Source organism: Caloenas nicobarica, chromosome 9 (assembly GCF_036013445.1).
Source record: "Caloenas nicobarica isolate bCalNic1 chromosome 9, bCalNic1.hap1, whole genome shotgun sequence".
Taxonomy (NCBI): domain Eukaryota; kingdom Metazoa; phylum Chordata; class Aves; order Columbiformes; family Columbidae; genus Caloenas; species Caloenas nicobarica.
In genome coordinates this window covers 18,059,728-18,076,136 of record NC_088253.1, presented here as the reverse complement: position 1 = coordinate 18,076,136, position 16,409 = coordinate 18,059,728, and the positions used below count along the sequence as shown (strand labels likewise).

Genomic DNA, 16,409 nt, shown 5'->3' with positions numbered 1-16,409 from the left:
TGGCCCCTGTGCTCAGAGCTGTCACCCCAAAGCACAACCCACCTCCCTGATCCCAGCGGCTGCTTGGGAAGGCTTTCAAAAAAATGGGGAGAAAAGCTCCTTTCTTGTCGTTCTCTGTGATTTATTTGTCTGTGATTTTCTGGGGGGTTTGAGGCTGCTTGGCCCTGTCCCCTGCTGCAGGGCTGCCTGCTGGGCTAATTACATGCGAGAAATTTAATTAAATATTGAAATAGATCTGCAAACAACCAGGGGGTAGGTAGTGCCTCGCAGCAAGTAATGCTGGGTCAGGGTGGCCCCAGGAGAGAGCCCCTCTCTCCTGGGGGGTTTCTGAGCAGGGACTGGGGTTCTCTCTGTTTTGGCCACCATGGAAGTGTGATACCACTGGGGGTGCCCTGTACCCCTCCCTAACTCCCTGGGGTTGCCCTATATCGCCCAACTACACCCCTGGGGTGCCTCCCAACCTCCCCAAATCCTCTGGATGCTCCCACACCCCCATCCCTCTCCCAGGGATGTCCATACTCCAGTCCCCCACTTCGGGGTGCCCCAGTGCCCCCCCATAACCCATACAGGGTTGCTCAGACCCCCCACCCTTGCCCCCCACCTCGAGTGTGCCCATGTGCCCCTCTCCCCTCCCTGGGGTACTCAATCCCCTCCCCCCCGGAATGCCCCATACCCCCCATCACCCACCCATGGGTGCCCCTTGCTGCTCCATCCCCCTGGGGTGTCCCATCTTCTCCCTTCTCTCCCCACCTTTGCCCCGACTGCCCCCATCACCCACCCGTGGGTTCCCCTTACTCCTTCATCACCCACCCATGGTGCCCCTTACTCCTCCATCACCCACCCGTGGTGCCCCGTGCCCTCCCATGCCCCCTGTTCCCCACCCCTCCTTTGCCCCGACTGCCCCCATCACCCACCCGTGGGTGCCCCTTACTCCTCCATCGCCCACCCGTGGGTGCCCCTTACTCCTCCATCACCCACCCGTGGTGCCCCTTACTCCTTCCTCGCCCACCCGTGGTGCCTCTTACTCCTCCATCACCCACCCGTGGGTGCCCCGTGCCCTCCCATGCCCCCCGTTCCCCGCCCCTCCTTTGCCCCGACTGCCCCCATCACCCACCCGTGGTGCCCGTTACTCCTCCATCACCCACCCGTGGTGCCCGTTACTCCTTCATCACCCACCCGTGGGTGCCCCTTACTCCTCCATCACCCACCCGTGGTGTCCCTTGCTCCTCCATCACCCACCCGTGGGTGCCCCGTGCCCTCCCATGCCCCCCGTTCCCCGCCCCTCCTTTGCCTCGACTGCCCCCATCGCCCACCCGTGAGTGCCCGTTACTCCTCCATCACCCACCCGTGGTGCCCCTTACTCCTCCATCGCCCACCCGTGAGTGCCCGTTACTCCTCCATCACCCACCCGTGGGTGCCCGTTACTCCTCCATCACCCACCCGTGGTGCCCCTTACTCCTCCATCGCCCACCCGTGGTGCCCCTTACTCCTCCATCACCCACCCGTGGGTGCCCCGTGCCCTCCCATGCCCCCCGTTCCCCGCCCCTCCTTTGCCTCGACTGCCCCCATCGCCCACCCGTGAGTGCCCCGTGCCCCCCCCCGAGCAGAGCACCTGCCGCGGGGCGGAGCCTCCCCCACCCAAGCCCCGCCCCCTACCCGGCGCCGTCCAATGGGCGGCGAGTGGGGGGCGTGTCCGGGCGGCACATGCATGTATGCAGATGAGCAGGTGCGGGCAGAGCGCGGCGGCCGCGGGCAGCGGGACGCGCAGCGCGGGCCGTGGCCATGGCGGCTCCGCGCTCCTTCAGCGCCGCCGAGGTGCGGGCGCGCTGCGCGGAGGGCGCCTGCCTGGTCCGCTGCCGCCGCCGCCTCTACGACCTGAGCGGCTTCGTGCGGCTGCACCCGGGCGGGGAGCAGCTGCTCCGGCGGCGGGCCGGTACCGACGTGAGCGCTGCGCTGGACGGGCCGCCCCACCGGCACTCGGCCAACGCCCGCCGCTGGCTGGAGCAGTACTACGTGGGGGAGATGGAGCCCGGCGAGGAGCAGGTACCGCCGGCTGCCCCGGGGGCCGGGCTGTGCGGGGTCTGTGGGGCTGCACCGGGTCTGGGATGTACAGAGTCTCTATAGGGTGGTCCAAGCCCGGAGTGTCCTGGGGCTGGGATGTACAGAGTTTATAGGGTGCCTTAGGTCCGGAGTGTTCAGGATGTATGGAGTCTGTACGGTGCCTCGAGTCTGAAGTGACTCAGGTCTCGGATGTAAAGGGTCTGTAGGGTGCCCCAGGTCCAGGCTGTGTGTGATCTGGACAGTGGGGGGTCTATAGAGCACCCCAAGTCCGGGGTGCACAGCGTTTGAACTGTACAAGGTCTATATGGCACTCCGGATCTAGGCTGCGCAGGATCTGAGCCATACGGGGTCTATAGGGAACCCCAGGTCTAGGCTGTGCAGGATCTGAGCCATATGGGGTCTATAGGGCACCCTGAGTTCAGGCTGCACAGGGTCTGAGCCATACACGGTCTATAGGGTACCCTGGGTCTGGGCTGTGCAGGGTCCAAGCCCTATGGGGTCCATAGGGCACCCCAAGTCCAGGCTCCAAGCCACACAGGGCATACAGAGGCTGTATAGGGTTTGGGGTGTATGGGGCATGTAGTCTTTGGGGCGTATGTTGCATATAGGGTGTATAGGGCACCCAGGTCCAAGTCTGAGCTGTATGGGATGTGATGTGTGTTGGGTCTGAGTGGCACAGGATGTTCGGGGTCCAGGCTGTGGGTGTGGGGTGTGTGGGGCAGGGGATGTTTGAGGCCCCCAGGGTCTTGCATGGGTGGTGCCTGCACTGTACAGGGTGCAAAGGTCCCACACATGTGGGGCACACTGGCTCTGGGGAGCTCTGTGAGGCTGTCAGTGTCTATGGGGCTCAGGTCTGTGGGGCCTGAGGTGCAGAGGATCACGAGACACGTAGGGTCCAGGCTCCTCAGAGCCTGAGACGGACCGTGTGCCAGGTGCGCAGAGCCTGGTATCTGTGGGGTCCCACCCCACCGTCACATCCTGCCCTGGCCATGCTGGGAGGCAGGGCTGATGGGTGGCCCTGGTGTGCTAGTGCAGTGAGGAGGTGTTGGGATATTTGGAGGGGTGTGGGAGATGGGGACATGCAGCTCAGCGTTGGTTTTAGCAGAGCCATGTGGCACAGGGTTGGCGATGGGTCGGGGCACCGTTCCTGGCACTTCCAGCGCTCGGCCAGGGCGCTGGGCACCAGGACTTGCCGGAGATGAGCAGCCGCTGCTGGGGAAGGAGCCCAGCCACGTCCTGAACTGTCTGAGCGTGGGGTGAAGTTGACGATGACTCAGTGCCGTCCTCACCACGCCAGCCTCGTGCTCGCAGGAAAACACCCCAGGGAAGTGCCGCTGCCGCCGGGTGAACTTCCAGGAGGCAGCGTGGCACCGGGCGCTGCCGCCCCGATTACCAGCCCTCACCGGCACACCGCGGGCAGGATTCCTGAGCAGCAGGGCCAGCTCAGCCCCCTTTGGCAGCCCAGCGGCTGCTTTTCCCTGCCGCACATCCCGGCAGGGTCGGTGACCCGTCGGTCCCTCTGGGCTGGTTGTTTGCTCTTGCTGGTTCTGCTCCCTGTGGCGCAGGCTCGGCCCCGATCAGCGGCAGCGCCACAGACAAGGCTTTGTTCAGCCTGGGTGCGATGCCTGCTCTTTCTCCAGATCCCAGCGATGGCACCTCCTCTGTTGGGACACTTGTTGCTGCCGCCTCCTCACAGGCGTGACGAGCCCGACGGGTTGGGGCAAAGGAAGGTACCGGACAAACGAGTTCTCGCGCTGAGGGGAATTGCCGCCATCCCAATGCAAATACACGGCATGATAACGTCAGGGTGCAGGGAGATCAGACCCTGCCTGGCACTAGATAAACCATCCTGGGTTGTAACACGAAGGGGAGGGAAAAAAGCTGACTGCTGCACAGCCAGGCTGGCCGTGCTGTGTCCGGCACACACGTGATGTGTGAGCTGTTCTGCTGGTCTCGCCACCCCCCAAAAATCCCCTTTGGAGGGAGACAGGGAGAGCAAACACCCTCAGTGGCGCTTGGGTTCTTGCTTTGGCTGCTTTCGGGCAGGCGTACCCCAAGCAGCAATTTGAAGGAGGTGTTGCATGGGCCCAGTCTGTGTTTGGAACCCCACAGCTTTGCTGGTGCCTCTTCTCACTCGTTGGAGGTCCCAGGGCTGCACCATCTCCGTGCCAAGGGATGCAGGAGCATGTGGTCCCGCAGGCATCAGCATCCTCTCTGCTTACACCCAGGGACTTCGAGGATTTTGGAAAGTGGGAGAAAAATGCATTAATGCAGAAGGGGTGAAGAGGAAGATGAGAGCCAGCCTTCATCCCGCCAGCACGTCTCTGTGCCCCTTCGTGCAGCCCTCGGGAGCTCGGCTCCATCCTTCAGCCACAGATCCCCCTTCTGTGTCACCCAGCCCTGTTTGGTTAAGGACAAATTAACCCCCAAACCTTTTATCAATGCAAAGAGAATGCATAGGGGAGATCAAAGTGAGAAGCAATAATTACCCAAACTAGACAGTGGATTTTTAAGAGCCCTACTAGAGGGAAACTGGATCATCTAATTACCTCACCAATTTAAGCAATGAGAGACTTTCATCACAGCCTCTTTGGTGTGTGTGACGTGGCCATGAGTCACAGTAAAACCCCCATCTCTCTTGGGTTGGTGTCCTCCCCTTCCTCTTGCCAGCATTACCGCATGTTGGGCTTGCCCTGGCTCTCCATCCCAGCCTGAGCTCGTTTGGACGTGGGCACTCGTGCGTTATTTGGAGGCGTCGTAAAAAGAAGTGGCTTTGTTTTATTATTATTACCATCAGGACAAGTTACCTTCAACCTCTTTTTAATAGTCCTGCTGCACCCAGTGCTTAATGGGCTGAGACGCGGCCCTGTGGGGCTCTGCCAGCTGCCGCCCAGGCATGGTGATGCTGGTGGGATGGTGATGTTGGGATCATGCCAGCATGGGCGGGGACCTTGCTGGGGCTCCCTGAGCCTCATGGGGTGTCCTCCTGCTACGTGCCTGAGCCTGCATTGCCGGCACAGCTTATCCTGCGTGGACATCGGCAATTCAAGCTGTTTCGGAGCTTAGTGAAGGTGCTGGAGGCTCCGGCGTGATGCTGCAGCACAGCAGGGCTCCTGTGGGGTTTGGCTCACTGGGCAAACGGGCACAGGTGGAAAAACCAGGTCTGGGCTGCTGGTGGAGCAACTGTCTGTGGGCAGCATCACACTGCTTGGGACAGAGGGACGTTTCCAGCTTCTCTTGCCTGTGTCTCGGGCACATCGGACCCTGCACTGGACTGTCTCTCCTGCAGTACCTGCTCCTGTCACGGTTGGTTTTTTTTTTTTTCTTTTATCACCCTGGGCTCTGATGCAGCACGTCATCGGGGTGGTGTAGCTGGCACAACACCCGTGCTGAGCTCCCCACAGCCCTGCCTGTCCCGCACAGGGCAGTGGGACGCTTGGAGGCAGATACCAGGTCACCCGGTCACCGCATCACGCCGTGCCGTGGGTGTCTGGTCCCGTTGCTTCACAGCAGGAGAGCCGACACCTCACCGGAGCTGCTACTTGCCAGGGTGGTGTTGTGGGAAGATGTCACTTCATAGGCGTTCAGTTTCCCTTCGTTACATCAGGCCTCTTGCACACCCTTCCCTGCAGGACCTGTTTGCCTGGGGACGGCTTGGATGCATCAGCATCACCCACAGGCAACAGGCAGAGCCCAGCGCTCGCAAAGACCCTTCAGCCTCCTTCAAACCCACCTTTTTATTTTGAGGAGGACGGGCAGAAACCCCAGCGCTGGTGCGGGTGCTGGTGGGGGTCAGTCCCTGAGGGTCCCCGTGTGCTCAGGGCAGGCAGGAGTGTGCTGCCACGCCGGGGAGTGAGCCGAGGCATGCAGATGTGGCTTGCGCCCCGGTTGCGCCCCGGTTGCGCCATGGCTGCAGGTCCTTTCAGTTCACCCCTTTGCCCCAGGGTGAACAAGAGGAGAGCCTTCCTCCTCAGCCGAGGAACATGAGGAGGTGACTCAGGTGAGGCTGGGTGCTGGAAGGGAGCTGTCGTAGCACGCAGAGCGATGGCATTTCTCTGGTGACACCCATCCTCCCCAGCCCAGGTGCTGCCGGTAAGGTGGGGTCTGAGCCCCTATCTGCCTCCCTGAACTGGGAGGATGGGGAAAGCTCCAGCCATGACATGGTGCTTGGGCGTCCATGGGTAGGACACTTGGAGGCATGTGGATGTTTTGGAAAGGGGATGAGAAGTGACAGGCTGTTGCGTCAGCCCGGCTTTCTTAAGCATCCTTCCTGCTGCTGGCGAGGCTGCAATGCAAGTGTTGAGGTGGAAGAGTACAGGCTCATTTCTCAGGGGACAGAAAAGCTGCTTCTATTGCTTAAAGCCAGACTTTTTTCCAAAACACCTGTGGGGAGGAGGCAAAACCATAACTTGACTATCCTCAGCTGGATTTCAAGGCATCCCACCTTCCCCAGGGTTTCAGGATATCTGGCTGAAGGGCAGAGTGTGCAATGCTGAAAATCATATCATCACAGAATGGTTTGGGTTGGAAGAGCCCTTCAAAGCTCATCCAGTGCCCCCCCTGCCGTGAGCAGGGACATCTTCACCCACATCAGGTTGCTCAGAGCCCTGTCCAGCCTGGCCTGGGATGTCTCCAGGGATGGGGCATCCACCACCTCTCTGGCCAACCTGGGACAGTGTTTCATCACCCTCACTGTAAAAAATTTCTTCCTCATGTCCAGCCTGATCTCCCCTCCTTTAGTTTAAAACCATCACCTCTTATCCTATCACAACAGGCCCTGCTAAAAAGTCTGTCCTCATCTTTCTTACAGGCCCCTTTTAAGTACTGAAAGGCTGCAATAAGGTCTCCCCGGAGCCTTGTCCAGGCTGAACACCCCAACTCTCTCAGTCTTTCAAAACAGCGGTGGGGACCAGTGCAGAGGGAGACGTGGTGGCCCACAGCATCGGCTCACACTGCGCTCTGCCTGCAGTAAAACTGCTGCCCACTGAAGTCCAACCTGGCTGGAAATACCCCCAGCCCTGCCCGCCCCCCCCAGGGTGAGGAGCTGCCTCGGGGCTGGGTACTGCAGCTCTCATACCAATGGGATGAGGTTTGAAATCCAGTTATTATTAGAAAGGGGGTGGGAACCCAGCAAGCAAAGAGTGTCTGCTGTGGGCAAACAGCACCTGGCTCTGCCTTGGCGTCACCAACGGAGTAAAGTCCTGTCCGCCCCAGGAGGTGACACTGGTCCTCCTGCATCCGGGCTCCTCCTCGGCTGCTAGGAGAGGGTTTGTTCCCAACAGGGATGCAACATCCCTTGAGGGAATCGCATCCCTCTTGGAGCGGCGGGGCAAGCATCCATCGAGGAGCCCTGCTTGCCAGGGGAATGTCGCTCACTGCCAGGGACACAGCTGGAAACCCCGGCAGGCCTTGCTGTGCCGGGGCTGCTGGGTTAATGGCTAACTCCAGGTGACAAAGCGGGAGAAAAGGCACGTTTGGCACGTCATGCCTGGGGAGCCACCGGGCTGCTGTAGGGTATGGCCGGACTGGGGCTTGCATGGACACGCTGTGGCCTCGCCAAGCCCCCCGCCAGCGGCAGGGCCAGCGCTGGAGCTGGCAGGGCCGTGGGAAGGAGGCCGGTGCTGGCAGCCGGTGGTGCGTTTGCTTCCAAGCATCAGAAGATGCAAGTTTCTCCTGTTTCTCAGCCAGACCTGGCAGCAGGACCGCAGCCTGCGCTTTGTCCTGCCACCGCCGCACCAGCACATCCCCCGAACCCAAGCGTGCCCTCTGTAGCCAAACCCAACCTTCCACCCCACCTTGCACTGAAGGTGCCCATCCCAGCATTGCCCTGCAAAGGGCACTTGGTCCTTTTCCCCGGCGCAAGTTCCCTCTTGCTGCATTTTTTCCCCCGTGCCTGGAGCCAGGGTGGTGGCAGCAGCCATGCCACACTCCCTGCTCCGGCAGCCTGTCTTCCTTGGGGACCAAAACGCTGAGCTGGGCTTTTGCTGGAGAGCAGCGGGGTGGGGAGGCGGGGGCCTGGTTGTGAGCACTGCCCGGCGATGCTCCTGGCTTTGCTTGCAGCAGGGCTGGCTCAGGCTGGTTCTCGCCAGGCTGCAGCACTGCCCGTTTGCAAGGGCTATCGCTGGCCAAGGGCCCCGGAGCCTCCGCTTTGCAACGCCCGAGAACCAGCACCCAGTGCCCTCCCAGCAGTATGGTGGGGTGGCCTGAAAAGCCGGCTTGGGGGGAGGTTTCCAAAAAGGTGGGAGCGGGAGATGCTCAGTGCATGGTTCAAAGGGCAGCCCAGCCCAGCTCGGCAGCAGCCGCATCCCTCAGGAACCTGCTCTGCAGGAACTGACTGACTTAAATTCATTAGATTTTTTTCCCCCTTATTTATTTATTTAGCAGGCAGGCACAAGCTTGCCACCCCACCACTGTCCCCAACTGCGTCTGCCACTGGTGCTTCACTGGTGATTTTCCTTCCCTTTCTAGATCCAGCCCGAGCTGGCGAATGAGCAGGAGGTGGATGCTGCAGCTCAGACCCCAGCACGGATGGATCCCCGCTGTAAAACGGTGGATGTGGAGAAGGTAAGAGCTGGGGTTTCTCCAGAACGCTGTTTGCTGGAGGGGTCCCAGAGGAGACTGGGTCTCCTCTTTCCCGTGAGAGCTCTGGCTCTCTGCTGACCCCTGGGATGGGAGGGATGCCGGGAAAGAGCTGATCCGGCTGCTCCTGCCCTTTCTCCGGGCACAGGTGAGATGGCTCATGCTTTATGGCCCAGGCGCGGCCACACTGGCAGGCTCCTGCGGTGGCGGTGTGGGCGGAGATGGCTTTCTCTGACAGCGGCTGCGCCTTTTGAGCAGGGATGTCCTGCCAAGCTGCACCTTGCTTGCTTTATTTTCTTTATTTATTTTTTTCAATTTGTCGTCGGGACTGAGCACCTGTAATGAGCATTAAGGGGTCCCCCAGCCTGAGCAGGGCAATCCCCATGCACGCAGGCTGCTCCCTGCCCTGCCTGCTCCTGTCTGAGCATGCCACAGGAGCGGGGATTTGTCCCCAAGGTCCCTTTGGACATTCCTGCTGTTTGTGGCACCATCTTGCACAGCCCCTGCTCCTTGCCAAGCATACTTTTATCATGCAAAAGGACTTTTTTTTTATTTGAGCAGGAGAACACCTTTCACCCACCCATCTTAATATTTTGCAGCTGATCGTGATTAAAAGAGGAATCTGCCATCCCAAAGTGACCTTTTTGCTTTAAGTTTTCCCCTACCTCCCCAGTGGAGGGTGACTCCATCCCTGTCCCATGCACCTGCTGCAGGCTGGGGTCGTTTCCCCCTCTGGGTGATCACATCTATCCCTGCCTGCAGCAGAGCCCCAAAAATACCCATGGCCACCACAGCTTTTTGCCCTGAAATGTCCCAAGCTGAGCTGCCCCCCCCACCCCCCACACACACCCCAATGCCAAATGACCAGCGGCACAGCCCTGGGCCCTGGGTTGCCTGTGCGGTGCAGGACGGCCGGTGCAGAGCTGCCAGGCTGGGGCATGGCCGGGCGAGCAGGATTTCTGTCCTGGGGTAAGGGTGGGACCAACAAACCACCTTATCTGGCCAAGCCAGCAGAAGATGTGTCCGAGGATGCTGAGCAGCAGCGGAGATGGTGCTACTGGTTCGGTCTATCTATTTTTGGCCTGTGCAGACATGTGTGCCTGCATGGATCCCTTCTTGCTTTTGCAGCTGTCTGAATGCAGCCATGCATTTGAGGGCTACAGAAATGATCCGAGGCTGGAACAGCTCTGCTGGGAGGACAGGCTGAGAGAGTTGGTGTGTTCAGCTGGAGAAGAGAAGGTTCTGGGGAGACCTTATTGCGGCCTTTCAGTGCTTAAAAGGGGCCAATAAGAAAGATGGGGACAGACTTTTTAGCGGCGCCTGCTGTGACAGGGCAAGGGGTGATGGTTTTAAACTAAAGGAGGGGAGATTCATATATGAGGAAGAAATTGTTTACAATGAGGTTGATGAAACACTGGCCCATGTTACCCAGAGAGGTGGTGGATGCCCCATCCCTGGAGACATCCCAGGCCAGGCTGGACAGGGCTCTGAGCAACCCGAGCTGGTGAAGATGTCCCTGCTCATGGCAGGGGGGGCACTGGGCAAGCTTTGAAGGTCCCTTCCAGCACAAACTATTCTACAATTCTATGCACTGGAGCAGTGACTGGCATTTGCATTCCCATCCTGCATCCTGCTCCCCCATCCCTTTCTGCTTTGCTCCTCGCTGCCAAAGGGCTTGAATGCCTGCAGCCATCCCGCACATCCTCTCTGCAAGGAGAAAAGCCCTTGGCCAGAGCAATGCCACAGGGACAGACTCTGTGTCCTACCAGTGGTTTGCTGGCACAGCTAGCAAGTGGGAGTATTGCCGCTCGCTATCTAATCTTGGCAGGTCCCGGGGGGGTACAGAGCCTTGGTTATCAGGGCCTGATGCTGAGCCACGTCCTGGTACAGTTGCCCTCACCTTGAACCACGGGCAGGTACCTGGTGGCACGGCAGTGAGCCCAGCCCCACGTTCCTGGGTCGATGGGGCTGATGCGTGTCTGGCTCTGCTTGTCTGCCCCACACTGGTGCTTGTGGGGAGCTCAGGGCTGCTGGGAGCAAGAAGTGGCTGCTCCTGGGGAATGGGAAGGGGTTTGCAGCTTGAAATCCCGCGCTGTGGCACAGCTTTGTGCCGGGTATAGGGATACAACCGCTGTCTGCTCCCCCAGGACCTGGTGGACTGGCAGAAGCCCTTGCTGTGGCAGGTGGGCTACTTGGGGGAGAAGTATGACGAGTGGGTGCACCAGCCCGTGGATCGGCCCATCCGCCTCTTCCACTCGGATTTCCTCGAGTCGCTCTCCAAGACAGCATGGTGAGCCCCCGGGGTCTGCGCCGTGCCCCGGCCGGTGCCTCCATGGGGAGGGGGATGGCTCACCACCCCCTGGGAGGGTCCCTCTGACATGTCCCTCTACCCTGTAGGTACGTGGTGATCGTGGTGTGGGTTCCCGTGGTGCTGTATCTCAGCTGGGTCAGCTACACCTCTCTTGCCCAGGGCAACACCAGGCTCTTCTCCTCCTTCACCACAGGTACGTCTGGTGGCAAAGCCTTTGGGTTCGGCTCACTGCCCCCGCTCCGTGTCCAGGGGCATGACAGCCATGGGTAGGGGCAGACACCTGCATCCCTTCCCCATCCCTCCTTCTGTGCATGCAAGCTGCATGCAAGAGCAGCAGGTGAGCCCCTGTCCCCACCGCCACCAGCATGTCCCCTGCACGAAACCGTCTGCGCTTCTGTAAAGCCTGAGCTTGCCCACCTCCATCCCCTTCTCTCACCCCGCGATTCGGTCCCTCCAGGGGAATGGATAGAGACACAGAGCCCACTGGCCTGGGCTGCAGCCTGTTCCCTCTTGCCTCCCTTCCCTCCACCCGAAAAACCGAGCCGCACCGGCGCTGCGGTACGTGCCACCCCCCACTGACACCCACCCCAGGCCGTGGCTGAATGCCGGCGTGGCGGGTGAACAAACCCGGCTCTCAGCATCGCCAGCATCGCACAGTGCAGGGCTTGTTTGCCCGAAGCGCCTGCCCTTGAATCTCCCACTGTCTGCTCCCCCGGGAATAACAAGCGTGGCCAGGGCAGGCTGTCTTCTTTGTTGTGCCTTTTTTTTTTTTTTTTTTTTTTTTCCTCTGGGCTCCCTGTGTTTTTTGCAAGATGCCACCCGGTGCCAGCTGTGCCCGGCTGCAGGGCGGAGCGCCCGCTGCACCGACACCCCCCTTGCTCCTGGTGGCATTCAGCACCTTGCTGCCAAAGGGTTATTTATTTATTTTATTTCCCCAAAATGAACAGATTTTGGAGGGGGATCCGAATTCTGCTAGCAAGGATGCAGGGCTGGCAGCTGGTCCTGAAAGGAGGAGGTGGCTGAAAAATGCTCTGCGGGGGAAAGTGCCCAACAAACCGATTCTTCATCTCAAAAATAAAAAAAACAACAACAACAACAACAATGCCAGCAACACTGTTTAACTGTTATGAGTGTTGCCTGCGCAGATAAAGCCCCTCCTGCATTTTTCTGGTGGGCGAAGCAGCTTTGTAAGGACAGGGCTGTCCCTGGAGTGCATGTCCAAGCCCACATTGGCATCTGGGATGAAGGGAACCCCCCCTTGCCAGCTCCTTGCTGCAGCGAGAAGCCGACTGTTTCCCTAGAGAGTGTAAATTAATGGGAATCAAAGGAAAATGTAGCTCCCTGGAGAAGCTCAAGGCAGGATGTAGGTGAGAGGGAGGATGAGGATGGCGATGGATCAGAGCACCCATGTGTCACCTGCCCTGCTGACCGCTGCATGTCTTGTTGTGTAGAGTACTCCATACCCATCCACAAATACTTCTTCCCCTTCATCTTCCTCATGGGGATGTTCCTGTGGTCCCTGCTCGAGTACCTCATCCATCGCTTTGTCTTCCACATGAAGCCACCTGCTAGTAACTACTATCTCATCACGCTGCATTTCTTGCTGCATGGGCAGCATCACAAGGTGAGTCACAGCTCCCGCCGGCGCCCGCCGGGCCATGGGAACGGTGGCTTTTGCTCAGGCGGAGCCTGTTTGTGCGTGTTGGACGTGACTTGTGGCATCTTCACCCAAAGCCAGGCCCTTACCTAATACCTGCGAGGGCTGTAAGACAGGCTCAGAGGAGCTGGAATTAAACCTGCAAGCACTGGTTGGGCGAGGGGAAGACCTAAAAAGCCATGGGCTCCCTCTAGCTTCGCTGGAGGAAATGTCCCTGTGGCACTTGGGGACCTGCCAGCCAAAGCCACCAGCTGCCTGGCCACCTTGGTGTGGGCAAGGGGCTGCTCTTGCTGGGTGCATCTTTTGGGGAGGGTTTCTGGGGGCTGCTTTGGTGTTGGCTTTTCCCAAGTAGCAGGGATGTTCTGGGGGCTGGGGGACATGGGGTGAGCTGAGAGTTGCCTGTCCCACTGTCCTTCTCCGCTTCCAGTCTCCCTTCGACAGCTCCCGTCTCGTCTTCCCTCCCGTGCCGGCCTCACTGGTGATCGGCTTCTTCTACGGCGTGCTGCAGCTCCTGCTGCCCGAGGTGCTGGGGCTCTCGGTGTTCGTCGGGGGGCTCTGTGGCTACGTCATCTATGACATGATGCACTATTACCTCCACTACGGCTCACCAAAGAAAGGCACCTACCTGTACGGGCTGAAGGCTTATCACGTCAAGCATCACTTTGAACACCAAAAATCAGGTAGCACCACCTTTCCCACGTGTGCCAGTGGGGCCAAGGGCTGTCAAAGCCCAGCCTGCCTGCACGTGTGCAGCTGATGCTCTGAAATATTTGGGATTTGGGGTGGGGAAGCCCAAGAGCTGTGTCACTGGGGAAGCGATGTACAAAGTGCTGCAGGCCCATGGATAGACATGAGGAAGAAATTCTGTACACTGAGGGTGGTGAAACACTGGCCCAGGTTGCCCAGAGAGGTGGTGGATGAACCACCCCTGGAGACATCCCAGGCCAGGCTGGACGGGGCTCTGAGCAACCTGAGCTGGGTGAAGATGTCCCTGCTCATGGCAGGGGTGGGACTGGATGAGCTTTGAAGGTCCTTTCCAACCCAAACTATTCTGCGATTCTATGATTCCTCAGCCCTCAGGTTGAGTTTGGGGAGCCAGAGCAGCACAGGGACGAAGGCAGCAGTCTGTCTCGCCGACGGGCACCAATGCCAGCCGGGGATGTGGGTGCCTTTCCCCACCCAGGACAGCATCTCCTCCTCCCGGGAGGCATTGGCAGGTGCAGGGAGAGGCCCTGGGCTTTCCCGGGTCCACCCCACACCTTCCCCAGCCTGGCACTTGCTCAACCTGCCCTTTGCCCGGTTTCCTAGGAGAAAACACCCTATCCAGATAAGCTATCATCAGTGGGGCTGGTGGCATGGCCCAGCCAGCTCCTGCTCCCTCCTCACCCTCACCTTGCCTTCTTCCCTCCCCAAAACATGGACACACCTCCCTCACCAGTCTCTTTGAAGGCACTGCCTGGCCCTGGCACCACTGTCAGCTGTTGTCACCATTGCACCCAGCTGGGTGACGTCCCGTCCTGGCCACGTGCACCTCGTACCGGCTGCTCCCAGCCCTGCCAGTCTCGGCAACAGTGGCACTGGCACAGTTAACATCGAGCGAGCTGCGCCCCGTCCCCAGCAGCATCCTGGTGACGGCGGCACCGCGGGCTGAGCGCTCTCTCCTCTACCCACAGGCTTCGGCATCAGCACCCGCTTCTGGGATCGCCCCTTCCGGACGCTCATCCCTGAGGAGACCTTTGAGAAAGAGGACTGATGGCTCCAGCACAACTCCCAGCTGCCAGCTCCATCCTTCCTGGGCTGGGGCTGCCATCTGTCCCGGGGGCTGTGCCACAGCAGTGGCCCCACGCCGGAGCATCCCCACGGTGTGCTGTGGTCCTGCTGCGGCACTGCCAAGGGGGGCGAGGATGCGGGGAAAGGGGAGGAGGAGGTTGTGGGGCTCCCTGGGGGACTCCCACCCCTTCCTCGCCGCCCTCCCGCTCCAGGTCACGGATGCATGGGCAGGTCTGCTGCCCAAGAGATGAAGTGCCTGATGCCGCCCTCCCTCCTCCACCCCAGCACCTCCCCGGGGTGCCCAACACACTGCAGTTAACCCCATCCCCTAACTCATGCCGAGGGGCTTCTGTACCCTGGGTCCTTCTCCCGGCCTGATCCCAGCACGGGGCTTTCTTGACCTGCAGCCCTTGGGGTGAGGATCCCGCAGGTCTGGATTTTGCCTTTTTCTAACCAGTGCACCCGTATCTGTCTGCCAGATTTATCAGGTTCATGTTTTTTGTAGACATTGGCTACTTGAAACTCAAACTCCAGTGAACAGAATTGCTACAAGATGCCTTTTTTTGCTGATCCTGTGATTTTTTTTTTTTTTTTTCCTAATATTTACTGCAGCTATTTAAAGGTTTGGGATACATTTATATGTAAAACTGTAGACACTACAATTGTAAATAAACTGTATATTTTGAAAAATAAAGACTTTTAAAAAGGGTCTGGCAAATGTATTCCTTGGGGCTGCTCCCACGTCCTGCCACCCTTGGTGCATCCCTTCCTGGGCACCGATGGCCCCCGGTGCTGTCATACCCTGCGGTCACTTTTCTCAGCTCTGCATGCTGATGAAATATGTGCTGTTGACCACGGCGGTGGTGGGAAAAACGCTCTTTGTAGAAGGGAACCACAGTGAATCTGCGTGACCCCAGGCGCTCAGCAAGCGGAAGCTGGTTGGAGTAACCGCTCACTTCTCCGAAGTTGGGCAACAGCATCACGTGCTGCCCTGTGCTTCCCAAAATCAGCCTGGTGCTCTGACGAAGCCAGCTGCAAAGCTTCCTGTGCTCCAGGCAGAGGTCAAGCGTAGTTTCCAGCACTTTTTTTTTGGTGCCATCGGGTACTGGGGCTGCAGAGATGAGGAGGGGAGCGGAAGGTTCCAAAGGACCAGCATCCTTTGTGTGGGATGGGTGCGCTCCAGAGGGTCCTGCTGCCCAGCGCTGAGCTGATGCCGAGGGTGTCACTGTGCCCTGGACAAGCCTCACTGCAGCCGGTGGCACAGCAGAAGGGGTTGAGATCCTTGAAATATCAATATGGGGAGCACAGCCTGCCCTGTCCCCTTCTTCCCAATGCACTTCCTGCAGGCAATTTCTTCTTCCAACGGGCAAAACCCAGCATGGGGAGACGTGGCTCACCTGGGCCCTTCCTCCGCCACCCCGAGCAGTTTCCTGGAATAGGGGCTGGGTGGCAGGGGAACCCGGGCGCGTTGCACAATGTCCCTTCCGCTTGCTGGGGAACCACAGCCAGAGAAAGAACCCTATAAACTCACACTCATCCTGCTGTGCTGCTCCAGTCTGCGGAGACAGCCAAAGCGGAGACGAGCAAAGCAGAACCAAGTAAACCCAGCGGATTTCTCTTAGCAAGCGGACAAGCTTCTTCCTTGGGGGCCATGCTGGAGACAGCCTAAAGAAGAAGGGAGCGTGTCTGCAGCCTGTTTCTGGGTGCGTTTCTCTCTTGTTTCCAGCTGGCAGAGCCCAGCATGCCTCTCTCAGTGCTGGCTGTGCCAATGGCATGGGTGGCTGCTGCTCATTTCCCTGCAACCGGGGCAGTTTTCTACCCCTGCTGCCTGGATGCGGGCTGAGGAGTGGGGACCGTCTCTGCGGGGATGCTGAGCACATAGTAAGAGTTCGATTTAAAATCTTCAGTGGGCAATACAGGGCTACAGGGAGAAAATATGGAGCCACACTGTGGCTGTGAAGGGGTGAAAGCTCTTGTTACATGGGTGATAATAGAGATGTTGACAATAGATCTTTATGGTCAAGAACATTG

At 59.2% G+C, this 16,409-nt stretch overlaps 1 protein-coding gene across 1 annotated transcript; it reads left to right on the top strand.

The window, feature by feature from the left end:
• Window positions 1–1,736: 1,736 nt before the first annotated feature.
• On the top strand, window positions 1,737–14,443 carry FA2H (fatty acid 2-hydroxylase). Its single transcript, XM_065641118.1, has 7 exons — window positions 1,737–2,043; window positions 8,530–8,625; window positions 10,788–10,930; window positions 11,038–11,144; window positions 12,403–12,575; window positions 13,036–13,288; window positions 14,282–14,443. The coding sequence occupies exons 1-7, from the start codon at window positions 1,783–1,785 to the stop codon at window positions 14,359–14,361; spliced, it is 1,113 nt and encodes a 370-aa protein (XP_065497190.1). The 5' UTR covers window positions 1,737–1,782; the 3' UTR covers window positions 14,362–14,443.
• Window positions 14,444–16,409: the final 1,966 nt, after the last annotated feature.

Coding starts and splice junctions, on each gene's coding strand:
- FA2H (XM_065641118.1), top strand. CDS start 1,783: ATGGCGGCTCCGCGCTCCTTCAGCGCCGCCGAGGTGCGGGCGCGCTGC. Junction 2,044..8,529: donor TGGAGCCCGGCGAGGAGCAG/GTACCGCCGGCT, acceptor TTCCCTTTCTAG/ATCCAGCCCGAGCTGGCGAA. Junction 8,626..10,787: donor AAACGGTGGATGTGGAGAAG/GTAAGAGCTGGG, acceptor CTGCTCCCCCAG/GACCTGGTGGACTGGCAGAA.